Raw genomic sequence first — 24,808 nt, forward strand, 5'->3', positions numbered from 1 at the left:
AACTCAGATGTGGGAAAACTTCCCACCTGCTTTTGGATATTGCCTGTTTAAATGCTCAGGGATGGCATGAGCCATTGGGTCAGAGCTTCCTGTTGATGACAGGAGCAGCTCAAAGCACCTAAAACCCCTCCACAAGCAGTGACTAAACCCCATCCATGGCTCTGGGAGAAAAGGCTCAGCTCCAGCCTGTGTGCAGACCATTCCTCCAGGATCACTGGCCCTCCTGCAGGGCTGTTCTCTCTTCCTGGGAGCTGCTGCTGTCTCTAATCCATCCTCTGTCACTCCAGCATGGAAAGGGCTGGCTGGTGCTGAACTGAAGGCACCCTCTTAATCAAAGTAAGATGTGGGAGCTGGAGTGTTTGTAAAATACTGTACAAATGGGAGGGTTTGATGGCATTAAATGAAGGATCAGATTCATTAAATTAAGTGGAAAGCAATGTACATGGGTGATTTCAAGGGTTGAAGCTGAATACGAGTCTTAAATAGGAAGTGATCAGCTGCTATACACAACAGAGAGCAGCTCTCAAACATTTTTAATGACAGTATTTGTACACACTTTAGTTTAATTAACACATGGCACAGGAGAGGGTTGGTAACTAGGATGTGTAGTCTCACACCAGTCATCTCAATTAGAATACATGAATTTTCAAGCATCAATACACCCAGAAGAACAGTACCCGTCCCTGCCCAGCGAGGTCTGGCAGTTTGAATTTCCATCACACCTTGTGTTTCTTGCATGTGGTAGTAATTTCTTCCCTCCAGATGGAGAAGTCCCTTTAGAAGTCGATGATCAGCTTCTCATTTGGATTTATTTCTTGTTTTGCAATCAAAATTACGGGGACTGTGTATTGTCACTGCCCAGTGATCCATGTCACATTTCTGACAGTTATGTTTATTAGTAAATATGTAGTAATTGCTTCCAGAATTAACTGGAGCTGCTCTTCTATGTCTGTATGTGTAGGAGAGATTTCCTTTGATGTGTGATCCCTTTGTTAGCATGGCAGTCCCTGGGTGTTGGGGACTGCGGCTGGATTTCAGTTCTTGGTAGGCTCAGTGCTGGTCCGGGGCACAAACTTCAGAATAATCGGCTTCTCTGGTGTTAGGAGCCCCACTGAACTCAGCTTGATTGGGATCTGCAACAATGAGAGGGAAAGCACAGGTGGAGATGGATAAGTTAAACATGCAGGGATGAAAGGTTCAGGCATGACTGGATCTGCAGTGCCTGGAAGTGTGAAATGTCTGGCGTTGGCACCCAGCTCTGCCTGTGCCAGCCCCGAGTCTCCATGTGCCCCTCACCTGAGTCTCTTTGCAGGTCTGGAAGGTGAAATGCTGCAGCAGGGAGACGATGGCGACTTTCAGAATCAGGAGAGCAAACCTCATCCCAATGCAGTTCCTGGGCCCAGCCCCAAAGGGCAGGTACGCGTACGGGTCTATGGACTCCTTGTCCTCCTTACTGAATCTGGACAAAGGTTGGGGAAAAGAAATGAAGGCAGCAAAACCACAAAACCTACACATTTTATTTATTAGGGATCTCTCACTGCTGCCCTGCAGAGCCCGTTTTGGGTTTTTCCTAAAGTATCTCAGACTATCCCAGAAATTGAGTGCTGTGACCAAGCCCTTGCCAGGGACAGGGTGGGGTCCACTTGAGGGTTTGATTTTAATTCTGTCCATCCCGATTAGTAGAAGTTGGAAGCAAGGTGAAAATCCAGGCAACATCCTGTCCCACAGAGACACATATTTCCTGTCTGTTGTATTTAGAGAGAGAAGAACCAGAAGGTGTTTTGGTTAGGAGCAGCCTATGGCTTCAGTTTCTCTGGGAATGAGAAGTAGGTATCAGTTACAAAAATAACCAGCTAGGGAAGGTTATCCTTGAAAACAAGGAGGGAAGGCAATTCCGGAAGGATAGAGTCTGGCATGTTTAGTAGAAGCTTGTATAAGGGGAACAGGTTCAACAAGAAGGATTATACAGTGGATGGCCAGTATTTACAAAGCCTCCAAATTTACCCCCTCTCAGGAAGCTTAAATACTGAGTACAAGCTGCTGTGAGGTAGCAGTGCTATTCTCCCAAGAAGATTATGTTGTTTGAAACCCTGCTTTAAGCACAAAGCTCGATTTCCTCCTAAAATGACATTCCCACGAGCCTGCAATTTCTCATCCGTATTGTTTGTAAAAAGATAGGAAGAACGCCATTAGGAAGCTAATCAGAGATTAATGCTTAATTACTGAGGAAAAAGCCGTGTGATATTTCTTCCCTTTCATTAAGCTTTTTGTACCTTTCAGGCCTGAACTCATCTGGGTTGGGCCAGTACTCAGGGTCGCGGTGCAGGACGTAGGGTGGGATTGTGACCACCACTCCTTTGGGAATGGTCACTCCATTTATCTCCACGTCTTTCTTGCAGGTTCTCTCAATCCGCCCCCCGAGGGGATAGACCCGGAGGGTTTCATTCACTGTCATGTCAAGATATTCCAATTTCATAATTGCTTCGTACGTGAGAGGAGCCTGCAGGGCAACACGAGGAAGGTGACCAGGTATGTTGGCATCAGAACTGGATTGTCCTAAAATGACTGTAGGAAGCAGAGTATCCCCAACCCACACTGCCCCAAGTTTGATTCAGACTCGCTGAAGAACAAAATGCAAGGCAGAAATTGAGCAATTGGTTTCGTTTTTCCACCCTTGAGTCATGGAAATGCTTGGAAATCCACATCCTCTTGTGTATGAGTGTGGCAAATGGGTTTGAGCAGTTGGGGTGGCTGGAAGGCTCCAGCTGCCAAAAGAAAACCACTGCAGGGCTGAGCTGTCTCAGGGTGTGTCTCCCAGAGCTCTTGGAAAACCTATGGTGTTTAGGAGCTAAAGATGTCTCATTGCCCTGACTGAACCAGGAGGGCAGCAGGGTCAGAGGGTTCTCCCCGTCACTCAGGGTCCCCCTTACCTTGTTGGGCAGGACTGTGTCAATCTCCTGCATCACCTTTTCCTGCACATCAGGGTGCATGGCCAGCTCGTAGGCCAGGAAACCCAGGGTGTTGCTGGTGGGTTCATACCCAGCAAAGATGAAGATGAATGCCTGGGCCAGGACCTCTATGTCGGTCAGGGCTGTGGGGAAATGAGGAAAGCAGTGTTGGCTGATGGTCTCAGCAAGGAGCAGGCAGCAGCAGGTGGTGTTGAGGCAGGTTTGTTGCAGTTGTTTTCTGATAACACTGTTATAACTGCTCTACCTGCCTGGAAAAATCCATTTCATAGAGGAAGCAGGTGATTTCCTGGGCATAAATAACTGACATGGCAGTCCTGCTCCCTGGACAGGGATCTTAGCCCTGGTGCTGGCCCCAGGAGACAGAGCTCCATCTGGAGCTGGTCGGTGAAGATGATGGTGACACAAACACCTCCCCATATTCTCCTCACTCCCACTGCCCTGTGCCCATTTGGATTTGGCTGTTGTTACCTTTAGATGAGGGATTTGATTCATTGTTGCCCTGGCTGGCTGAGCGCTGGGATTCGATCATCAGCTGCAGGAAATCTACCCTGCCCTGAGAGGGAAAGCAGGAGAGTCACTTTGGTGAAAGGTTCCTTGCAGGGCTCAGATAAGCAGATTTCACAGCCTAAGCACAAATTTTAGACTGAGAGCTTCCCCAAAATGCACATAACTTCCTTACTGAAAAGCATAATGCTCGCTTTTTATTTTGGAAACCTGTCTGTCCTATCCATTAAGTCACTGGGAGGGAGAGCAGTGTCTTGAATGAACTTGGGCAAAGGGATCCAAACTCTAAAAGGAAGAATTTGGTCAGGAAGCAAAGTGCAGCTTTTGAAAAGCAAAAGGGGAAGGCACAACCCTAAAGGTGATTTTGCTGCTCATGTGCTGCTTACTCTGCACTAGCTCATCCTCTGCCTAGTCTTCTTCAGGGAGTCTCTGTCATTACAAGTGCTGCAGACTGAAGCTTAGTCCAATTCTGCTGAGCCTTTATCTGGATTTAGCTTCAGATCACGGATGTACAAAGTCCCCCTGATTCTCTGCCAGGATGGGTCAGGTGGGGCTTTTCTGACAGTATTAAAATGAAGTGTTTACACTTGAGTAGGCTCAGAGTTTTCTTGAGTCATTGTACTTTGGCTTCACCTTTGATATCATCACCCTAATTATATCTCACTTCAGTGTACTTTCTGCCACAATTGCTCTCAAATTCCCACTCACCTTGTGAGCCTCTTTTTCACGATCCTGCTTAATTTTGGCAAGGGATCTCATGAAAAAATCTACAGCATCACTGGGGAAGATGTTTACGTTCATCTTGGCCATGACAGGAATAAGGAATGGGAAAGCAACTGAAAAACAAATAGAAAATTAAATTTCACTCTTTAGATAAACCCCTCCTGATAGCTGTGGATGCTACTGGAAATTTATTTCCTTTTTAAATTTTTTAGATGAGAAAAGCATGGACTTTTTGCCTTTTTTCCCTCTGTTTCATTCCCTTGGAATAGTTTTTGTGTCACATGGGCACAACCAAGCTGGGTATAATAATTCATTTAAGAGAAGAGCAAGACATATTCCACCTCCTATTTTTAAGGCTCTGTTTTCTAAGGACAGGTTACTTCTGGACACAACACACATGTGGCTCACAAGAGAAATATTGAAAATTCTGAGTTCTTTGTTCACTCTGAGTGTTCACTGTCTTGCTGTGATCATGCAAACATTTTCAAGTCCCTTTCAAGGCTTTTCCTTCTTCATAGAAACTGGATCTTGATATTCTCTATAGATTTTTGAAATCTACAGCACCAGAACCTCCTCTGTAGACAAATCCAAACTTTCCACTTTCCCTGGGTTTCAGCAAGGTATCTAACATTAATTTAAGGTCCATTGCTGCTAAGCTATTGCACTGGAGGAAATTGCATCTAATTACAATCCCCACTCAGCACTCTCTTCCAGAAAATGCATTTCAGATAGCAGCACTCTCCTCAAACCTCACTTGCTTTTCAACCTTTGAATAATTTCCCAGCACTTAATTGGATGTTTCTGGGTGGTTCATAAGTTTCTTGCACTGGGGATGCCAAAGGTGGAGGAAGCTTTTACCTGTATCATCCCCAGGATTTCAGCATAAAGCTCACAACAGGGAAATTACGAGAGGCCAGTAGGACTTCATTCCTACCAAGGGAAGCTATCCAAGCAAAACCTGGAATCACTTACATGACAAAATGAAGACTGGGTTAAAAAAGTCAAACTTGACCAGTTTCTTCATCTCTCTGACAAAGGGGTCCTTGGGGTTGTTCATGGAGTCAATGTTCACACCAAAGGAAGTGCTGGTGACCACATCCATGCTGTAACTCCCAAAGATGCTGATGGAAGGTGGAAAAAATAGACTGTGTGGTTAAATATTTGGACAGAATGAATGTGGTTTTTTCCTCATGTCTATGTGACATTCATTTATAAAGTCTCAGAAGACGACCTGCCTTAGGTTTGAAAAGAAAATTGGCTATGTGGCACTGAACAGTACTTCTAGAGAAGGGGATAGATTTTTAGACAGCTTTTGTTTCCAGTCTGCACAGGTTTTGAAGTCAGACAGCTTCTCCAAGGATTTTACGACAACATGGAATGGGTTGGTGGAAGGACAGCATGTGGAACTTAGCATGGTAACCTCTTGAGGAGGGGTGGCAGAACACCTTGCATCAAACAAGCCCTGGGAGTGATACAGTTCCACCCAGAACAGCTCCCTGTTCCAAGCTGTCTAAGCCCTCCCCTTGCAGGCTTTTGTTTCAAGGGGAGATTTGCTGGCTTGTGGTCTGTGGTGTGCAGCTGCCCCTGCTGTATCTTTGCTTTAAAATTGGGGTTCAATACACAGAGTTTTGTCCAGAGCCCATATGGAGGGCACAGATGAGGCAAAAACACTCAGGGCCACTCTACAGCCTCAGTCCCCCCAGCAATGGGGCATGTGAGGGATGAGCACCCCACACTTTTGTGTGGGACAGAGGTCAGCAACCTCCCATGTCCTGGGAAAGGAGAAGGTGTGCACAGAGATCCTGAGTGTTTGCAGGAAAAACTGGGTTTTCCACTCAGTCTTGGAAATATCTTGGCTCTCTGGATTCACAAAGCTGTGCTGGAGCATTTACCTTCCTATCTACCTCTGGAAGGTTTCCTAACATCCAAATTAAATTTTCCCCTTTTAAATTTCCAGTCAGGCTTTCAATAACTCCCATTCCTCCTTTCAGAGCCCTGGCTGACCAAGGGAAAGATCTGCATTGCTGGTAGCCAATGAACCACAGCACTTTTAACAAGGTTTGCTCTGCCAGCTGCTCTTAGCAGCTACTTACTCCTTTACAGATATTGAGCTGTCCTCTTTCACTTGCTTTTGAACATTCTTCACCAAAGCTTCCCCATAGTGCTTCATTATAGGGAACATCTGTAACACAAATCAAGCATGGTCACTTCAGGACAGTACATTTTACTCCTTTACACAGACTCCTGAAGACTATGGGAAGTTTAATGAATATTTACAAATAAGATCTCTCTGCTCAGGTTTTATTTTAAGACTTTTCTGGTTTCAGTTAGGCATCAATCAAACAGGCCAGCTTAGTTGCTGGGCTCTGACTAAAGAAATCAGACCCCTGTGATAACCTGAGCCTGGAAGCACTGCTTACTGACTCGGTCTGTGCCTGCCCTTCTGGTTTACCTCCTTTAGTTTCCCACTGGTGAAGGTTGGAGAGAGCACAGTGCGGAGCCTTTTCCAATGGTCATCTTCAGCTAATGAGACGGCGTTGTTCAGTACCCCGGCCAGGTCTGTGTGCTGCAGGGGAAAACAGGAGGTGTTAACCCCAGGAAAGAGAGCAGCCTCCTTGCAAGGATGGCAACGCGGCATACAAGCCCCTGCCTGGGCTCTTCCAGTGGCATTGCTGCTGGCAGCAGGCTGTGGGCTGACAAACAGCCTCTCTCAAGGCACACATCCATAAATAATCCCCTTTCCTACACTAAACAAGATGTGAGGTGTTATTCCCACCCCCAGAAAAAGTCCAATCAGCCTAACACCTGCATGTCTCTGTGTACCCCCCATGTCCCATCCCTGCATCCCAGCTGGTGGAACATGTGCACCCTTACAGATTGCTGCAGGCTCACACAGACCCAAATCCATCCATATATACATAAATATATGATAGGTGCGAGAACAGACTTGGTCTGCTCCCTCTGCCAGCCCGTGTGTGCAGTCCAGGCTGTAAGGCAGGGGAACAGTGACGTGCAGTGGTCGTGTTCAGCAATCCCTGTAGTGCAGCCACTGGCTCCCAAAGCATGCTTGGCATGTCTGTCTCCTCCTGCATTTTTCCTGGACTCTGTGGTAGATCACAGCACTTGTGCTCTTACCCTGCGGTTGGTGAAGGTGGTGTAGCAGTCTTTAACCAGCACAGATTTGATGATCTGGGGGTCTGTGACAGCCAGGGTGGGTTGTCTGCCATCGTAAATCCTGGTGGGGGGAAAAGTGGAAGCAGGTAAATAACCCCAGATAATTGAAGTGTAAGGCTTGGCTGATGCACACGAGGTGCCCATGTATTGAACAAATGCTCTTCCATCAGCAGCCTTGTTGCTCTGCTGTCTGAGTACAGAAATGTAGAAAGAGATGGAAAAGGACTCCCACACCTTTTCCCATCTGGTTTGGGAAATGGTAAAGGGGGATAAACACCCTCCAAATTCACTGGGAAATGAGCAGGGCTCAGTTGCTCAAAGGACCAGATACTAAATGAAGCAAGTGCCTTCACTTCCTCCCCTGACTCTCTGTGTTTTTCCAGGCACTTAAACACATTACAGTATTTGAAGGAAACTTGTTCGACCCCTTTCAGACTCTTGAGTTGGGTGTCTGGAGACTTGGGCTGACAGCACAGAGACATCCTTGGAGATGAAACTCAGTCCTTGTTTTCGTCTTTTTAAGCTGCCAGTTCTGAATGCTTTCCTGGAACAGATGTAGATTAAGCTGATCTGTGCTCTCTACCCATTTGTGTAAACATATATTTTCCAGACTCCATTTCTTAAAGCTGCTGTAGGGAGCAGTGGATGCATCATGCAGGATGTGCAAGGTTGTAGCCTAAGTTATAACAACAGTGATGTTATATATTCTGTAGGAGGAGGTGTCTAGGACAGAAGAGCCATAACTGCAGCAGCTCCTGCTGCAGCAGGTGGGGATCAGCAGCACAAGGAATTCTTTGGGTCAGCTCCAAAGGGAGTCACTCACATTCCTCTGCTCTTGGTAAACCAGAGGAACCCAACCTCCCAGTTCCAGATCCTGCTGAAGGAAGCAGTTCTGCTGATGATTTTGTTAGGGGCAGGTGAGGGCCTTTTGTTACCGGATTTAAACTGCTTTTCACAGTACTGGTCAAAATACTTTCTGTATGATGTGACAGTGACACAGCTCTGTGTCACCAGGCTCCAAGTAAGCCACCTGCAGCACTGCTGCTGTCATCCTGTTGGGACTGTCAGGGCTGCAGGTGGAGAAAAGGGAGCTTTCCTAATGAACATTTTCTCCCATTTGTGCAGATTCTAGTTTCACTCTCAGAAGAGATCAGTGATTCATACTCACCCCCAGACTTTCCCATATTTCTTGAAACATTCCGTGTCAAATTCCAGGAAACCCTGTGGAAAACAATTTAAGAACTGTGATGGGCTATCCTGGATTGAAAGAGACCCACAAGGACCATCCAAGTCCAACTCCTTGCCCTGCACAGGTCAGTCTCAAAAATCCCACCACATGTGTGAGAGTGTTGTCTGAATGCTCCTTGAGCTCTGGCAGCTGAATTATCTGAGAGGGGATGCAGTGGAAGGGATGATGCTGGGAGGGGACATGCTGGGAGGGGAGGAATAGCTCTAAACTAATGTTCAGAGCTGCTTTATGAGCAGCCAAAGCCACGATGAAGCATGAATGTGCACTGTGCTTTGAGGGAGCTGTTGGCCAGGGCGCTGGCAAAGGGCAGCTGGAAATCAGCCAGCCAGGAGTGTTCCTTTGGGGATGCCTTTTGGTCTGTGCTGCTGAGCCTTATCCCACACTGGTCTTTTGTAATGGTTTTGCTTCCCCAGTTTAAGATTTCCTGGCCAATGCACCAATTATTTTGGTGGGTTCCGTGCTGACCAATTGTTAGTGCACTCACTAGAATGTACTTATTCATTTCCTCCTGTGAGGTAGGATTAGGAGAAAGGCAAAGCAGGCTCAAAACTTTAAAAGCCTTTAAAAGAAAAAAATATTAACAGTAACTAAGAGTAATAAGAATCAGAACAAAACCTTCAGGACACTTCTCCTCCCCTACAGCCTTTATTTCTCATTGACAATGTAAAGAAACAAAACCTAAAATTTCAGTCAGTTTACCACTTCTAGAATAGTCTTTCTTCAGTTCCTTTAGGGAGAGAAGTCCCTCTTGTTAATGTTATGGAGATCTCTCCACAAGAAAACAGTTCTCTCATGGCTTTTAACTTCCATGAACAGCAGCCACCTGGGGAAATCTGCAATTGTGAAATCCCTCCCATTTTCCACAAGCTTTTCCCACAGCTCTGTTTATGGGCCATGTCAGCTTCTGGGGTTCTGTTTAAAGATGAGCTGTTCAAACGCAAAGGTTCTCATTATCTATCTCTGAAATCATCTTCTTCCTGAGGGCACAGCATCTTTATCACTCTTGTCTCCTTCTCTGTTCAAATTTCTCATAGATTACAGCTACTTTAACATCTGCTTACTTTAGTATGGAGGCCTTTGCTCAATATCTACAATTTGAACACTTTTATCTCCCCATACTCTCATGCATTATAGGGAAAAAGAATCTTTCTCCACAGCTTTACAGGAGGATTTCAGCCCTAAGATCAAGGCATCTCCTCATTTCTCCCGTCTGGGACTTGACTTCTTCACTGACTTTGGTGTCTTCACATTGCTCCTCTACACTGCCTGCATTTTGTTCCTTGCTCTCACTTGAGGGAGGATTGAGGCACTCAAAGAGCTGATATCTCACTGAGGGCCTGCAGATGGTCACTTGGCCCCAGCCAGGCCCAGTAGATTGTGGCGGGAACTACTCCTGAGGGGGCTGATGGCTTCTCTTCTCCCCTGCCCAAATTCGGCAGGCAATTCTCAATGGTGGTACAATCTTGGCCAAGCTGGCCAGGCCCAGGGCTGCTCCTGAGGCTGGCAGACCCAGCTGGGCCCCGGGCAGGTGGCAGGGCAGGGCCCAGTAGCAGCAAGATGTCAGAAATCGCAGCCATGGCCTGGCCCGGCCTCAGCCCCCACACACTCCCCTCATGCTCCCTGGCACCCGATGGGGGCCAAGGACACCACAGGAACGGGGTCCAGCCCCACAGCAGGGGCCGCCCAACCAGGCCCGACCCCTGTTACATCTTTGCTGACCAGAAAAGAGAGAGAGTTCACACGTTTCTTTGTCTTTAGCATGTGTTTTTCACAGAGGTCTGTACAGCTTTCCAGAGGTTCAGACAGATTGTCACTTACACAGATGGCTTCTCTTCTCCCCTGCCCGGTGGTGGCAGGCAATTCTCAATGGTGGTACAATCTTGGCCAAGCTGGCCAGGCCCAGGGCTGCTCCTGAGGCTGGCAGACCCAGCTGGGCCCCGGGCAGGTGGCAGGGCAGGGCCCAGTAGCAGCAAGATGTCAGAAATCGCAGCCATGGCCTGGCCCGGCCTCAGCCCCCACACACTCCCCTCATGCTCCCTGGCACCCGATGGGGGCCAAGGACACCACAGGAACGGGGTCCAGCCCCACAGCAGGGGCCGCCCAACCAGGCCCGACCCCTGTTACATCTTTGCTGACCAGAAAAGAGAGAGAGTTCACACGTTTCTTTGTCTTTAGCATGTGTTTTTCACAGAGGTCTGTACAGCTTTCCAGAGGTTCAGACAGATTGTCACTTACACAGAAGCTTTGCATCACTTCTGTGAATGCCTCCCGTGCAAACCCACCACACCTTTGCACAGGCCCTGAGTGACAGAGGAGCTGGCATTTGGAGATAATTTATCACTACTCTGTATCTGTTCAGATTCAGCTGTGTCAGCAAAGGCAGCTTCAGGCACTCACTTTGCGATATTCCAGGGATGTCCCAACGAAAGGCAGAGGTCTTGGTCCAGGAATGCCCAACTTCTTGAACAGACCAAATGGCCAGATCCCATATCTGTGAGACAGAAAAGAGCAGCGTTACATCAGTGTGGTATTGGGGGTGTGAGGTCTCCTGAACGTAGAGACTGCAACCGTATCCCTTGGGAGAGGAGATTGATCCAAGTGGTGGAAAAAAGCCAGACCAAGTGAAAATTGCCTTGTAAAAGACTACTTGATAACCATGGTAAGCCTCACACAGAGCTTCAGAGGGATCCTTTGGTGTGAAAGCAATTGTTTCTACCAGACCACCTGTGGAGACAGCATCCAAAAGTCTTGAGCAAAAGTCTTGAGAGGAGCTCATTGCCTACCAAAGGAGAGGCAGAAAAGGGAGCTGGAAGAAGGAACACCAAGCTTACATGATCGTATTGAAAAGAAATCAAAGCAATGCCAAGAATTATGTCCCAAACAGGGCTTCTGTCAAACTGTACTTCAATTTCAGTAATTGTTCTCCTTCCCTTAGTCCAGCATTAGCTCAGTGGAAGCCTAGTCTTGATGGTTTTCTCTTTAGATTTTATTGACAGCCTTGCAGATTTCTTTCCTTTGAAGAACCCTTCCTGGCAGCTCTAAAGTTATTGCTTCTACCTGGGGCTTTCTCTTTCTCAACAAGGGCCTGGGCTGCAGCCCTTTAAAGCTTGTCTTTTGGTGTGTTGAAAGAGCTCCTCAAAATATTTGATTTCAGTTAATAGCTGCAGCTTCCCAAGTGAGCAGTTCATTGCAGAAGGGGTGTAAAGCAGGGAAGGTTTGGCAGGGGGATGTTATCAGAGATCATCTTCAGGTCACGAGGCAGCAGCTGCTCAGAAAGGATCTTGGGGATGTTTATTTGAAAAGCCAAAATCAAGGTTAAGACATAGGGAGGGGTCTCCCTTACAATTACCAATGTTTTTTTTAAATTCTAGGGACCCCAAATGAGATCAGTGTCCCCCAGCACAGCTTCTTCCGTAGGAAAAAAATGCAGACTCCACCTTATGGTCCAAACAGGACAGGAGAAAAATGGGGAGCTGGGTGTGTTCAGGGAAGAAAGGTTTCGGAGAACTCAGTTTTCAATGTTTAACCTTTTTTGTCAAAGGTTAATTCAGCACTAGGAATCAAATGTTTGTGCATTCTATTTGTAATGTTTATAGGTAGCCAAGGCTGTGGGAGGACCAGGAAATGTCAGGCTGAGCTGGTTACAAAGCCCAGAAATACTGTAGGAAAACAGGCTTAGACCACTTGAAACATGACCAGGAAAATGTAGTCTAACACTCCTACAAGTAAAATGTGTCAGGGTTTTCTGCAGATTGAAAAGGACCATTCAGTGTAAAGCCAAAGAATAATCGTTACTTCTTCCTACCATGGATGTTAATCAGAAATGCCTGAAATTCCCTCTTGTGTGAACTGGAAGAGTGTTGCCCCAGCTGGACAAGAAGCATCTAAACAATCTCTCTGTGTCAATGGCCAGTGAAATTTCTATTTTAGCTCTAATATCAGAGCATAGATGTCTAGGTTTAGTCCCTTTTGCCACAACAGAATTATGAGTGCCTGCAGAAGGTGCAAGTCTGGTAATCAACAATCTTGGATAGCCACAGAGTTACTGAAATAGGAGAGCCTGGGTCAAGATTCAGGGTAGCTTTATTGGTTTTGTTGGTTTGGTTTGGTTTGGGTTTTGCTTGTTGTGTTTTTGTAAGAGTCAGCCCCAAATAGGCTTTTCAGTGATCCAAATAACAGGAAAAATTTGAAAAATATGGCTAAAACTTTCTGAGCTTGCTCAGCTGCCATGGTTGGAGCGTTGCAAGGGCAGACAAATGGGCAGTGCCCGTGTGCACCACATCATTCAGGGGTTTTTAACCAGCTCTGCCCTGCTGCAGTGCTGAATGGCACCAGCAAAGCCAAGGACAGCATTTCCTCACTAACAGGATTGCCCTGAAGAACTGGGGGTACATTTCTGCTGAGAGATTTGGTCTGGAAAGCCAGAAACAGGTGGCTGACATTGCTCTATGCTCCACTCCTTCCTCCAGCACAGGTGGCTGTGAGGAGTGACATGGGATGGAAATCAAACCTCTGCAAAGGACCCCTCCTGGCCCAGGTGCCCCCGAGGAGAATCTCAGCTGGGCACCACAGAAGAAGTCAGAAGGAGTAAAATCTGATCTTACAGACAGTCTTCTCCTGATGCCTTTCTGCTGCTCTCCACCTGTGCAGCAGGGTCATCTTTTGCTGGCTTGCCTGCAGAGCAGCCTCAGGCAGGGAGGCACAGCTGGATGTCTGTAAAAAATCCCCTGATGGTTCAGGACCCTGACTGAAACTAGCACCCTGATGGCAATCAGGACCCTGACTGAAACTAGCACCCTGATGGCAACCAGTACCTGGCATCATTATCATTCAATTATTCCTTTGATGCTTAGCAGCAGTCTCATAACTGGATGGGAATACTCTAAACCTTGGGGCAAGATCACAGACCTGTATGGTATTTAGACTTCTCTGCTACATCCCAGTGCTTGGTTAGATGCTGAAAAAGTGGAAATCACATCTACTCTTCAGCAGATTAGTTGTGTGAAAGTGAGCAATGGCAAGAAGAGAGAAATGGCAGGAACAGAGAATCAATAAAGAATATTTTACTCACACTAGCAGGAGTGCCACAAAAAGAAGAATAAAGGCCCATGTTTCTGTAGAGAAAGAAGGCAGAAGGTTCATTTCAGTTCTTCTCTGATTGGCTCTGAGTTCTGCCTTGATATGCTTGTCCCACGTCTGTGGGAAATAGGAGTGTTTCACACTGTGCAATCTTTTTTATCCAGTCATATGATTTAGGGACCCTCCTTCTGTGACAAAGGAGGAGGAGTGGAATATAAAGATAGGAAAGTCTGCTAATCTGAAAAACACCATTCATGTGATAGACTGAACTGTCTAAGGTTCAAGTTATTTAATGCTTGTGTTGCCAAACATTTCAGCTGGTTTCCCTGTTGTAAGTAATAACTGCCTTCCCATTGACTCATGCCCCTGGGCTCCTACACCAAACTAAATAAAAACAGGTTACAATGAAAAGGTGAATCCCAAAGCAGGTGTCAGGGTTGGTTTACAGAAGGCAAAGAGAAGGAAAAAGGTTATTCACGTATTGTATGACAAGAGCTTTTCTAGCAGATGAATCAACTTTGACAGAATTTAAGATTTTGTTTGAAATCTCTCTCTTTCTGCGTTATGAAGTGCAACACAGAAAGAGAGAGATTGCTGCCTGCGGTGGGTGAGATGCAGCTTCTAACTAAGGCAGGAATTTGTCCCCTCTGAAGTCTCTAGAAGTCCAGTCCACCTTGTTTGCTGGCGTGTGGCCAGGTGTTATGTAAGAGAAATGCTGTCACTCCACAACTGTAAACAGTTACAGTGCCACCCTTTCCAAAGCGCCACTCGTGGCTCGTGAATAAAACCCGTGAACACCCTTCTGCAGCAGCTGGGGAAAAGGCAGAAGAAAAGGGAAAACACAGATTTTGTACAGGCTCTCCTATAAGGATGGTGCTGAAAAGCAAGAGCAGGTGTGGATGTGCTGAGAGGATATTATGATGTGGAGAAAACTGAGCTCTTTGGATGGTGTTTGTTAGTGGGGTCAAGCTAGGGCAGGAAGTTGTATGGTTTGCATAGATGTGCACTACAGCAATTTTAGGGCTTTGCTCAGAATTCTAAAATGAGCAATTCCCTTCATATTAGCAGAGCTGCTGCCTTCAGAATGGTGTTTACTGTCTACACTGGAGGCAAGTTGGGTGGGTGTTTTAATTTTTTGGCACGTCAGACATCTTGTGTCTGCAAGGATGTGCCTGTGATAGACTGCACTGACCCAGCAGTGGCTCTCTGTCCACATTCCAAGGAGCATCATCTGCCTTATCTCAGCCTTTATACCTCATTTCTATTTTGCCTGGCCTTTGCTCTGGCCTTTGAAGACAGAACAGTTCTAGATTATTTTGTAATAACCACAGTTTGCTTTAGTTTGACGTGAACAGACCAGTTCAGGACACAGCTCTCCAAGCCTATGCTGTGTTCTGCCTTTCTTGGTTCAGAGGTGTTGCAAGAGCATGGTTCAAGGTTCAAGCAGTGCTTTCCCCTTCAGGAAGTTGTCACAGCAGTGACTAGTGCTCCAGGGTTTCTCTTTGCCAATTTTGACACAGCCTTGAAATTTGAGTTTACTGGACACCAAAATGTTCCCAACTCACTGTGTTGGGCAATAGGTGAACACAGTTTATTCAGGAAATAAGGTTGTTGTAGGGCTCTCCATCCTCAGTAAAAATAAGCCTCAATCTTTGTCCTCTTTGCATCATTTTTAGGGGTAATTATAGTCTCTGGGAAAATTGGTGTGAAAAACCAGAGGTGCAAAGTCTTGCTATGGTTTTCCATGGTGAGCTGATGATCTCTGCCGAATGGACAGTGCCAATTGACTTCAAACAAACAACACAACCCCACCACCCCCTTGAGACAGCTGGTGGATAAACAGAAAAACCTCTGTGTGATTAATCCCTGCCAAAGAGAAGTCAGTGACCCAGGAAAGATTGATTTTCACATGTAAGCCCAGCTCAGAGCCAATTTATGCCCAAAGGTGCATTCTACTAAAACTGTAAACTCCCAGCTGTGGTGTCCCCTAAGCTGCTCAGGGGTGCAGCACAGTTGTTCCTTCACCCTTCCAAGTCCTTTATAACATCTTAGTCCTCACACCACAGGCTTTTACAGCCATCCTCTGCTTCTCGTGGACATTGGGAAGTCCACTGCATCCCACCTTGGCTTTAGGGGACCCCTTCAGATAGCTGGAGCAGAGGCAGACTGCTCAGGGGCATGAGAAGGTGCAACCCTCAATTAGGGCTGTGGGAACACCCTGCTGGTGACACCCTAAGTCCCACTCATGGGTGACAATGACACAAATGACACCCACCCCTTCTCATTTAGGCTGTTGTTACTGAGTTTCCAGGATGGTCACAGGCTGAGAGGGTAAAAAGCCAAAGTTTGCACCAGATTCAGAAGAGAACTGAGCTGCTTTCCCATTTTTAATTAGCATCTCCCTAAGAAGATGCTCAAATTAATGGATTAATGGCTTTCAGCAAAGCAAAATAACAGCACATTGTTATGTGCAGCTTAACAAAGGGAGTGCTGCAAATCCAGGCTGTGCACAAGGTGTGATGAGGAGGAAGGATTTTTGTGGAATAATGACTGGGGGCTGGGCAGAAAAATAGAGGAACATGTATTTCTTTTACAAGCTGTGAAACCAAAGGATGTAGGGTTGAAAGGACACCCTGGAATAGCAATTATGACTGGGGCACTGGAGAGGAACGAGCAGTTCAGGAGAGAAAGAGCTGTTGGGGAGAAGGAAAAAAGCCCCAGTGGGTAACATCTTGTGTTCCTGATGAAAAGGACTGCACAGGTATAGGGAAAGCCAGGCTGGATAAGTCTGGATCTTTAGATCTAACTCACTTTGGAGTATGGTTGTAAAAGAGGTTCTCATGAGATACTTTGGGGATTTTGTTTTAGATTCCCAGGACTGGACCAGTGGAGACTCTGCAATGATTCTCAGGGTATAAATATTGCTGGGAAGCTGTATCATTATGGGGCACTTTAAACTCTCTAGATACTGATCATACAAATTGCTGCTGATCATGCAGAGCTCAGCTAATCTCTGTATGGGAGGGAGAAGGCAGATTTCTGCCCTGGAGAAACACAAACTGGCAAGCAGTGACATGGGTTTAGCTTCAGTGTTTATGAGTAATTTAAAATATTCTGGAAGAACAGAGTTAAGAGTAATATTACCTTGGGTTGGATGAACCACAATCATTTCACTTAACATTAAGAGTAAAGAAAACCCAAGTTTGTAACTTAGGCTCATTTTTCAAGAGGACAAACAGGTGAGGCAAACCAGTGGAAAATCTCAGGACCTTCCCTGCAGACTGTGTCTAACCTCCTTTTTGAAGTCACCTGTGCTAATATCATCAGCCAGTATATGTCAAGAGACTTTCAACTGCCTGAACAGCTGCATTGAAAGGACACTCAGAAGAAATCAAACTAGTAGGAAGTGAAGGAAAAAAACAACAAACATTTTGCAGTTCAAAGTCCAATATTATCTATTTTTATGTTCTGGCCATAAAATCTTCTTGTTTCTGTGCCTGACTCAGAGCAGCCCAGTGCTAGAACACAGTGACTTGCTGGAGTCCAGTTAAGGGAGGGTCCAGCAAATCAGTGGCACTTTCAGCCCCTTGGAGAGATGCCCCCAAACCCCTTGGTTTGTTTAGTCTGACTAAAGGATAGCTGGGCTGGAAGGAGGTGGCTATGAGAATAAATGCCAGGTAGAAGAGCTAGTGAATCAAATTATGATGTTGGCCCGGAGACAAATGGGAATAATCCAGCCATGAATAACTGCTAGGCTGAAAATGAGCACAGTCCTGGCCTGGAAAGCTCATGAGTCTTTACTTTATAGGGTTAAAAGGGAGAAAAAGAGGGTTAGATCATGCAAAATGAGGAGAGATAAGGCAACTGCTGGTGGGAGGAGGGAATAATACATTAAACTTACAGAGTTCCTCTGCCAGAGCATTGCAAGTTCATTTTCTACATGGAAGATGTGGGGTGGCAAGTATTTATTTTCCCTGATACACAGTGGTTTAGTTACCCACAGAAAAATGCTTCATAATGAAGGTTAAAGTTTTTTTGCTGTGGTGAAAATATTGATACTGTACAGCTGGAAAAAAAAAATCAATGTATTTGCAGGGTTCTCTAATGATACTTTATGTAGTAGATGACTGATACCCTCCTGCACCTAGATTTCCGTGGGATTTAAAAAGCTCACAGAAAACCTCAACAAAAAACGTAATTAATTCCCCTGGATGTTTTGTTCCATATACTGAGCTTTGGAATTAAACAGAAACTAGGACATTTTTCTGGTGTTTTTTTCAGTTAAAGTAATATCCCTGATATATCCTAATCTTCCTTCATAATCTTTGCAATATATCATTATATTTCTTTTCATTCCAAGAAATGACAGCTACAAAAGCTGTATGAAATCTGGATGGCTAATTAACTCTAAGCACTGCATTCTTTTGCCCAATCCAATACAAAAGCCTATTTGAGGTTCTTTAGCCTTTTAGAATGAATTAAGAAATAATAAAATACCCTGCCAGCTCCATCCATGACTTCTTACCTGCAATGCAATGAAAGACAAGGTTACATTCCACAAGTGAACAGCAACAAAAATCCCTGACAAAAGCAAATACAGGTGAGGGACATATGCAAATATAGGTTGAGATGTATTTCCAGTACAAGGGGGAGATCTTGTTCTTTCCTGGATATTTTCAAGAGGATGTTTTGATGAGGAAACTGCATGAGAGTGGTGCTTTGTTGTGCCATCACTTTGGCAAAGCCATCCCAAGAAGTGTCTGCACAAGTCATTGCCCAGCACAGTCTTGCTTTGGTATGTCAGAATTCTGCTTTGGGGTGTCAGTTCTGCACTGGGATGTCACAGCCTGGTGAAGTCAGGGCACTTGGCTCATTCAGAACAATGGATCTTTTAGAGGGTGACAAATCATGGGGTGTGTGAAGGACTTTGCTATGCAAAGCAGTGCCTGAGATTGTGCCCAAGGCAGGAATAACGTCATGTCTCCAGTCGGTGTCCCTGCCACCTCCCACAGGGTGACCTGCTCCCATTAGCTCATTAGCTTCAGCTCCACTGTGGTTGGAGTTACACAGTTAGTAAGGACCGTGAGACTCCAGTATTTGTCATAAATTAAACCAGGATCCTTTCTCAGTGTATTTTTCACACCACAGACCACTTGCCTCCATCATTTGACATGGGGCAGTTGCTCTTTGGTGGCTGGGATAGGTGTGGCAGCTCTCCTGACAAAGATGTGCCAAAGTGTACAGTGTCAGGGATGCCACACCTGGAGCTTCATGGAAAGGGCTCTGTGTGATTACAGAGATGATTGGGGGTTAATGCTTTTCACCTAAATGGGTGTGTTTCCAAATTGGCACTCCCTCCATCAGCTACTTGATCTGCTCCCAGACACGGGTAAAGTTTGAAAAGGATTATCTTGGCATTATTTTCATATCACATGTCAGTGCATCCCAATATGTTCTTTTTCTCTTTAGTTTTCTAAACAGAAGTTTCTCAGGGTCCAAAGTTTTAGCCTAGAGTCAGGTTGGGTTTTTTGGGTGTTTGTTTGTGCTTGTTTGTGTTACTTTAAAAAACAGCCCCTAAAATCATCTTATGTGAGCAAAATACAGACTTGTTGTTGGAATCACTCTGTGATAAGTCCTTATGTATTTTGTATTTGTGTTAAGGGTTAGTCTGTTAAAAAAATAGAAAGAAAAAAGTTGGATCATCATTATTTCAGATTGGAATTTACTCTGAGGGGTCAAAGGAGTTTAAAGTACTCAGTAGCACAGACCTGGGTCAAAGGGTCCTTGGAATTGGCTTATCTGAACTCAGAGGCTCACAAGAATAAGTCCTTTGGGATGTCACAAATTCTGATCTCGGGTCTGGGTGTAAAAACCTTTCTCTCAGCCTGACTTGCCCACGCAGTTTGCCTAGTTGAATGTTTAACCAGTCACCTTGCTGAGCCTGGCAATCCCTGATAGAAGCATGGGAGAGGATGAGTCCCACCAGAAAAATGTCCACCAGTCCCAGGAAACTGGGCATCTGGTTCCTCTGGAGCAGGAGACTTTTATTTGGTTCTTCTGTGCTTTTATGCCATTTTGTGCCCCTCTGGCTTCTGACTTGTCTACACCAGCTCTGCATCCCTGGCAGGGGGCACCTTGCCTGTACACAGAAATGCTTGGCTTGGCTGGTGGGGGCATCTGCAGCCCCAAAGCTCCAAACCTTTTGGGTGCTTATTTCCACAGCAGGCTGTTCCAGCTGTTCTTTTGATTGAGAGAGAGGTTTATTTTGGAGAATAGTTTGGCGTGTGCTCACCAGAGCGCTCCAGCTGTGGTTCCACACTGGTTGGTACCGACACCTCAGAGATGGATTCAGGTGCAAATCTGACAAGACACATATAAATGACAGGGACAGAAATAGTAACTTTAAAACACAATTATTCCCTTAGGCTGATGCTCCTGCCCAGCAGCGTGGCAAGTTCTCAAGGAAAAAGCAGCAGGAGGGAAAGCAACTTCAAAACCTTTCTCTGAAATTTCATGCCCTCACCCTGCAATCCTTATACGCCCAAGAAATCCTTACATCTGTGACCTGAGTTACCAGTGCTGAGTGCCTGAGTGGAGAGTGGGAATCAGATATTAATTAAGATATTGATCACTACCAACAGTTTGGCCAGTGGCCCTTGACCATCTCCATCCTGATTTACACGTTTCAAGAAGAGCCACTGCTGAACCTCGTACCATTTCATCCCTTCACTAGCATGGTTCTTGGTGGTCAGTGCTCCTTATTTTCCATGTTGAGTGGGGGAAGGCTTTTTGAAGGCTTCACATTATGCTTTCCTCTCTCCTGCTCCAACATCAGCAGCAATTCCCAGTCTTCCCAATAACCTTCAGTTTCCCCGTGCCTCTGTGTATAACAAAGGCAGACCTTTAAAATGTTGGACAGAGACCCAAACTGAAGGGCACCGTGATAAATTCTGGCAGAAGTTTGACAAGATGGGAAATTCATTCCTCCCACATAAATTATTTTCTTGTGCTTTTCAGGCTTTAGCCTTTTCCTGTGCATTTTCAGCAATAAACAATGAAATACGACATTATTTACTCATGAAGCACTAATAATGTGTACACACCATAAAACCTGAGGCTGCTCTGGTGGGCTCCCTGTCACAGCATAAACACAGGGAAGCAGGACATGCTGGGGACCCCGTGCAGGGACAGGCACCTGTCCCAGCTGCTTCCCTGCTTTATTCCTCCCTGAAGCATCACTTACTGCAGGCAGCCCAATTTATTCCCTGCTGACTTAGCTCCCCAAACACAAGGCATGCCCTCTGCTTTAGGGTTCATCTCCCTTTATTTTATAAACACCCCTGAGCTACTCTATTGCTACCTGACCCGGCTTGTTTAGTGACACAACCCCAGCTCAGCAGGGGTTGGGATATGGGATAAAACCTGAGCCTTGCTAAACCCCACTGCAGGGCTTGGTCATGGCTAACTCAGCATGGCTGGCTGCAGGGGTGAAACGTCTGAAGGGATTTTCAGCATGTGTGCATGGATAATGCCATAATGAAGTCCAGATGCTTGAAGTTTTTGCATGATTTTTTATTTATTTCTTGAGGCCTTTCATGTTGATGTGGCTTGACTTTGTGTCACTGAGCTTTGGGTTAGCTTAGCCTGGCTTTGAGAGTTCAGAAAGAGCCATGTCCACACCGTGTCCCCGGATCCACTCGGTGTCCTTGGCACTTGTCCTTGGCTCTGTGGGCTGGGAGATGGCTGCATCTGCAGCAGCAGCCTCTGCTTGGAGAAGAGCTTTGTGGGATGTGTTCATGGCATCCCTCTGGTACCAGTTCTCACGTTAGGCGAAGCTAGGGTAATTTTAGATTAAAATAAAGGTGAATCTTGGGGTGCTAGCAAGGCTATGAGCCCAGGGGGATTCCTGCAAAGACCCCCATGAGGACTTGCATTGACTGTGTGGGGTAACCAGGCCATAGTCTGTCATCCTTTTGGGCTTTGGCAGCGTGAGGAGGAGGGTTTGCCTTTGGACCCCTCAGAATGCCCGGGAGATGAGAGCTGGCAGCGTGGTGAGCCTGCCTGAGAGCAGTGAGGAGGAACCTGGCCTCCTCCAAATAGGAGGCAGCTTTGGCCACATCTATTATCATTATTGGAGCTGTCAGCTGCGATTCAATACAAGGCTTCAGATGGATGTATCAGGGCCAGCTTCCTCACTGCCTCACCCCAGCGCAAAGAGCCAGCTCCAGCCTCATTTGTGGTCATTTAATCCATTGATTTCACCAGAGCAAAGGGTGGGGAGAAAGGCAGCAGTGGGCTCTGTTGGACTGAGGTTTTTTTCTGACTTAGAGTCGGGGCAATTGAGAGATGTTTTAAAAACTTTTGTTTTATTTTTAGTTTTATGAGAATGATGAGATAATATAGATGTTATAATTTACCTTATTATAATTAGAAGTCAATTATTGTTAATTATAAGTGGTTTTTTGTTTATTACTTTTTGTTATACTATGTTGTAAATGCTTTGGAGTTAATTATGTAAAATTACTTTTCATGGGTCTTTCGCGGATCTAAGTTTTACACCTTAACTAAAATTTAGGTTTGCATGCAGATGCATATTCTGTGAACTTTCTGTCAGGCTTTGAGAATTTTCTATAAAATCCATTTCCCACAGGCTCTGCAGGCCAGGGCTCAGGGCACTGCCTTGGCTCCAGCACCTCACCCTCCACGAGCCATTTCCAGGAGATGATGGAGGGATTGGGGTCCCAGGGTGTTTTGCAAACCCCAGAACAAATGCACAGGGACAATTCTTTCACAATCAGGTCCCTGGGAAGCTGGGCCATAACCCTCTCATCTTCTGATCTCTATTATTTTCCCTCTGCAGTACATTCTTACAGCTTGACAGTTTTGCTCCATCTTAAGGTTGTTCTGAGAAAGGGAGACTGCTCACTATTTTAGCAGAAGTCAAGACTGTATTTCTCTGTTTTCCAGCCCATTCCACAGAGCTGTGCAGCAGTCAGTGTCAAACAAGCAGGGCCATGACAATTTTCTCTTATAAAAATAAAGTGTCAGAAGTTAGATCCCTGTGGGGTGCTGAATTACCTCCAGTATCTCCCCATTTGCATAGCAAATGAGAATATTCAGGAGAGGTAGTCTGCTCTAGGAACACAGCTAGAGTTTGCTGTCCAGATTAATTAAAGAGCTAGAGATATTGTGAATGTGATTACCTCTTCTTATCTTGTTCCAAAGTCCATGCAATATCTACTGTGTTTCAAAGTTATATATGTTTTTAAGAAAAATCAATAGCAGTAGAATTCTTATTATCACCACCCTACAAATAAAGTTGTTTGAGAAGCAGAGGAGGGGAAACTGGTATGGCAACAGGCTTCACCTTTGAGTTTGCAAGCAGATATTCCCTTTACATAAAACAATTGAAAATCCCAAAATTTCTAATTGCAAAGCAAACCAAAAACCCCATAACTCCCCATTATTTCCTCTTGTAGGTGAGGCATTGAGAAGTGGTTTTCTGAGTACCCAGGATTAGGTACTTGTGGTGAAACAGGTGCTAGGTTTTGGCTTGGCCACCCAATTCCAGCCTGCAAATACTTCAGTATCTTCCTCTCCATGGACAAGGAGAGTTTAACAGAGGGTCACCTCAGAGGACTGGTAGCACCTCAGGAGTTAGAGATGAATTTGTTCTTTGGCCCCAAGAGCTGAGCACAGACACCTCAAACCCTTCCTTCCCCCAAGGCATTTGGACCTCAAGTAATTACTATTGAAATGAATTGAGAGTGCAGCATCTGAGAGGAGTGGAGCCTTCACACCTGCTGGCAGCTCAGCCCCAGGCTGCTGGGCTGGGCTGGACCCCTCCAGCCACTGAGAGCTTCAGGCACTCACTGCCTCTGCCATCGTGGCTCTTCCAGAAGCTACAGGCACAGCGCGGCTGCCGTCATGGCTGTCACACTCTGCCACCTGCAAGGTCAGCAAAGTCCCCAGTGCCCTTTCATCCTGGTGTGATAAACACACAGTCACAGAGGTTTTCTGAGCTGGCTCTGAACAGGATGTGACCTTCGTTATCCAAACGAGGTTGAATTTTGTGCCAGCTCACAGCCATGAGTCACAGAGGCTTCGATTGGGATTTCTGATTCCTGAACAAGGACTGATGAGGCTCTCTGGTAGCTCCCATTAATCTCCTTCCCCGTGAGCTCTGCATGGCTGCAGCTGAGGAGGTTTTGTATTTCATTTGCACAAAAGGTGATGGTGCAATGGGTCTGACAGCCAGGACACGGATGGGAAGAATCCTGTCTGGGTTTTGGATTTCGGGGCAGTCCTTTGCTGTACCTCAGCAGTGCCTTGCAGAAATGCAGGCAGAGGTCTCAGTCTCTGCTTGTGAGACATGAGACAGCTTCTCCAGGGATGTGAAGGAGCTGTTCCTCACTGCCCTGGTAGGGCCAAGGCATCCCATTCCTGGGGAATTCATGCATGGCAGCAGGGCAAGTGACTGCCCACTACACAATACCAGCACTCCTAAGCAGCAAAGCCACCCATGCTTTCAGCCTGGGAGGCTTCCTGCTCCATGTTGTGTGGTTTAAGTCTCTCCTTAGTATTTCAGGAAGCTTTCAGACCAATTAAATCTTTAATGATCGCTCCCAGCTCTTTGCACAGTGGCTTTACTTCTGCCTTTGTTGCAGACAAAATGTGTCTGTGTATAAACTGCCTCAAACTCAGCCAGAACAAGCCAAACCTTTCCCTCCCTGCTCCCTCACTCTCCTCCCCAGACCCTGCTCTGCCAGGGAGAGCAGAAATCAGCAGCCCTGTGTTCAGAGTCCCAGAAAGCCAGGGAATCAGTTTTCTATTGAACCTTTCATTCTCCAGATATCAAAACACTTGGTGGAGACGGGGCCTGTAGGGAAGCAGAGCTGCTATTTATGTGATCAATAAAAAGTTTTACACGGAGCCTTTGATGCTCACAAAAGATGGGAAAGAATGTAGCTGAAGCGGCTGTTCACATGAAAACAAGATGTTTATTGGTATTGAAACACCCTGCTAGGCTGAAATCAGATGCCAACGATGTGAGCTCAAGCCAGGACAGTTTCTTGTTGTGGAGGGGAGAGGAGCAGGCTGGCTTTTTGCA

The 24,808-nt window shown here is 46.0% G+C and overlaps 1 protein-coding gene across 1 annotated transcript; it reads right to left on the reverse strand.

Moving 5' to 3' along the window:
- Positions 1-522: 522 nt before the first annotated feature.
- Positions 523-13,798, reverse strand: LOC121334499 (cytochrome P450 3A9-like). Its single transcript, XM_041401698.1, has 13 exons — positions 13,691-13,798; positions 11,017-11,110; positions 8,539-8,591; positions 7,332-7,431; positions 6,649-6,762; positions 6,290-6,378; positions 5,169-5,317; positions 4,182-4,309; positions 3,438-3,522; positions 2,931-3,091; positions 2,274-2,500; positions 1,297-1,459; positions 523-1,133 (listed from the first exon to the last, which is right to left on the reverse strand). The coding sequence occupies exons 1-13, from the start codon at positions 13,759-13,761 to the stop codon at positions 1,035-1,037; spliced, it is 1,533 nt and encodes a 510-aa protein (XP_041257632.1). The 5' UTR covers positions 13,762-13,798; the 3' UTR covers positions 523-1,034.
- Between the last annotated feature and the right edge of the window lie 11,010 nt (positions 13,799-24,808).

Source organism: Onychostruthus taczanowskii, unplaced genomic scaffold, assembly GCF_017590055.1.
Source record: "Onychostruthus taczanowskii isolate IOZ18803 unplaced genomic scaffold, ASM1759005v1 scaffold19, whole genome shotgun sequence".
NCBI classification, from domain to species: Eukaryota; Metazoa; Chordata; class Aves; order Passeriformes; family Passeridae; genus Onychostruthus; species Onychostruthus taczanowskii.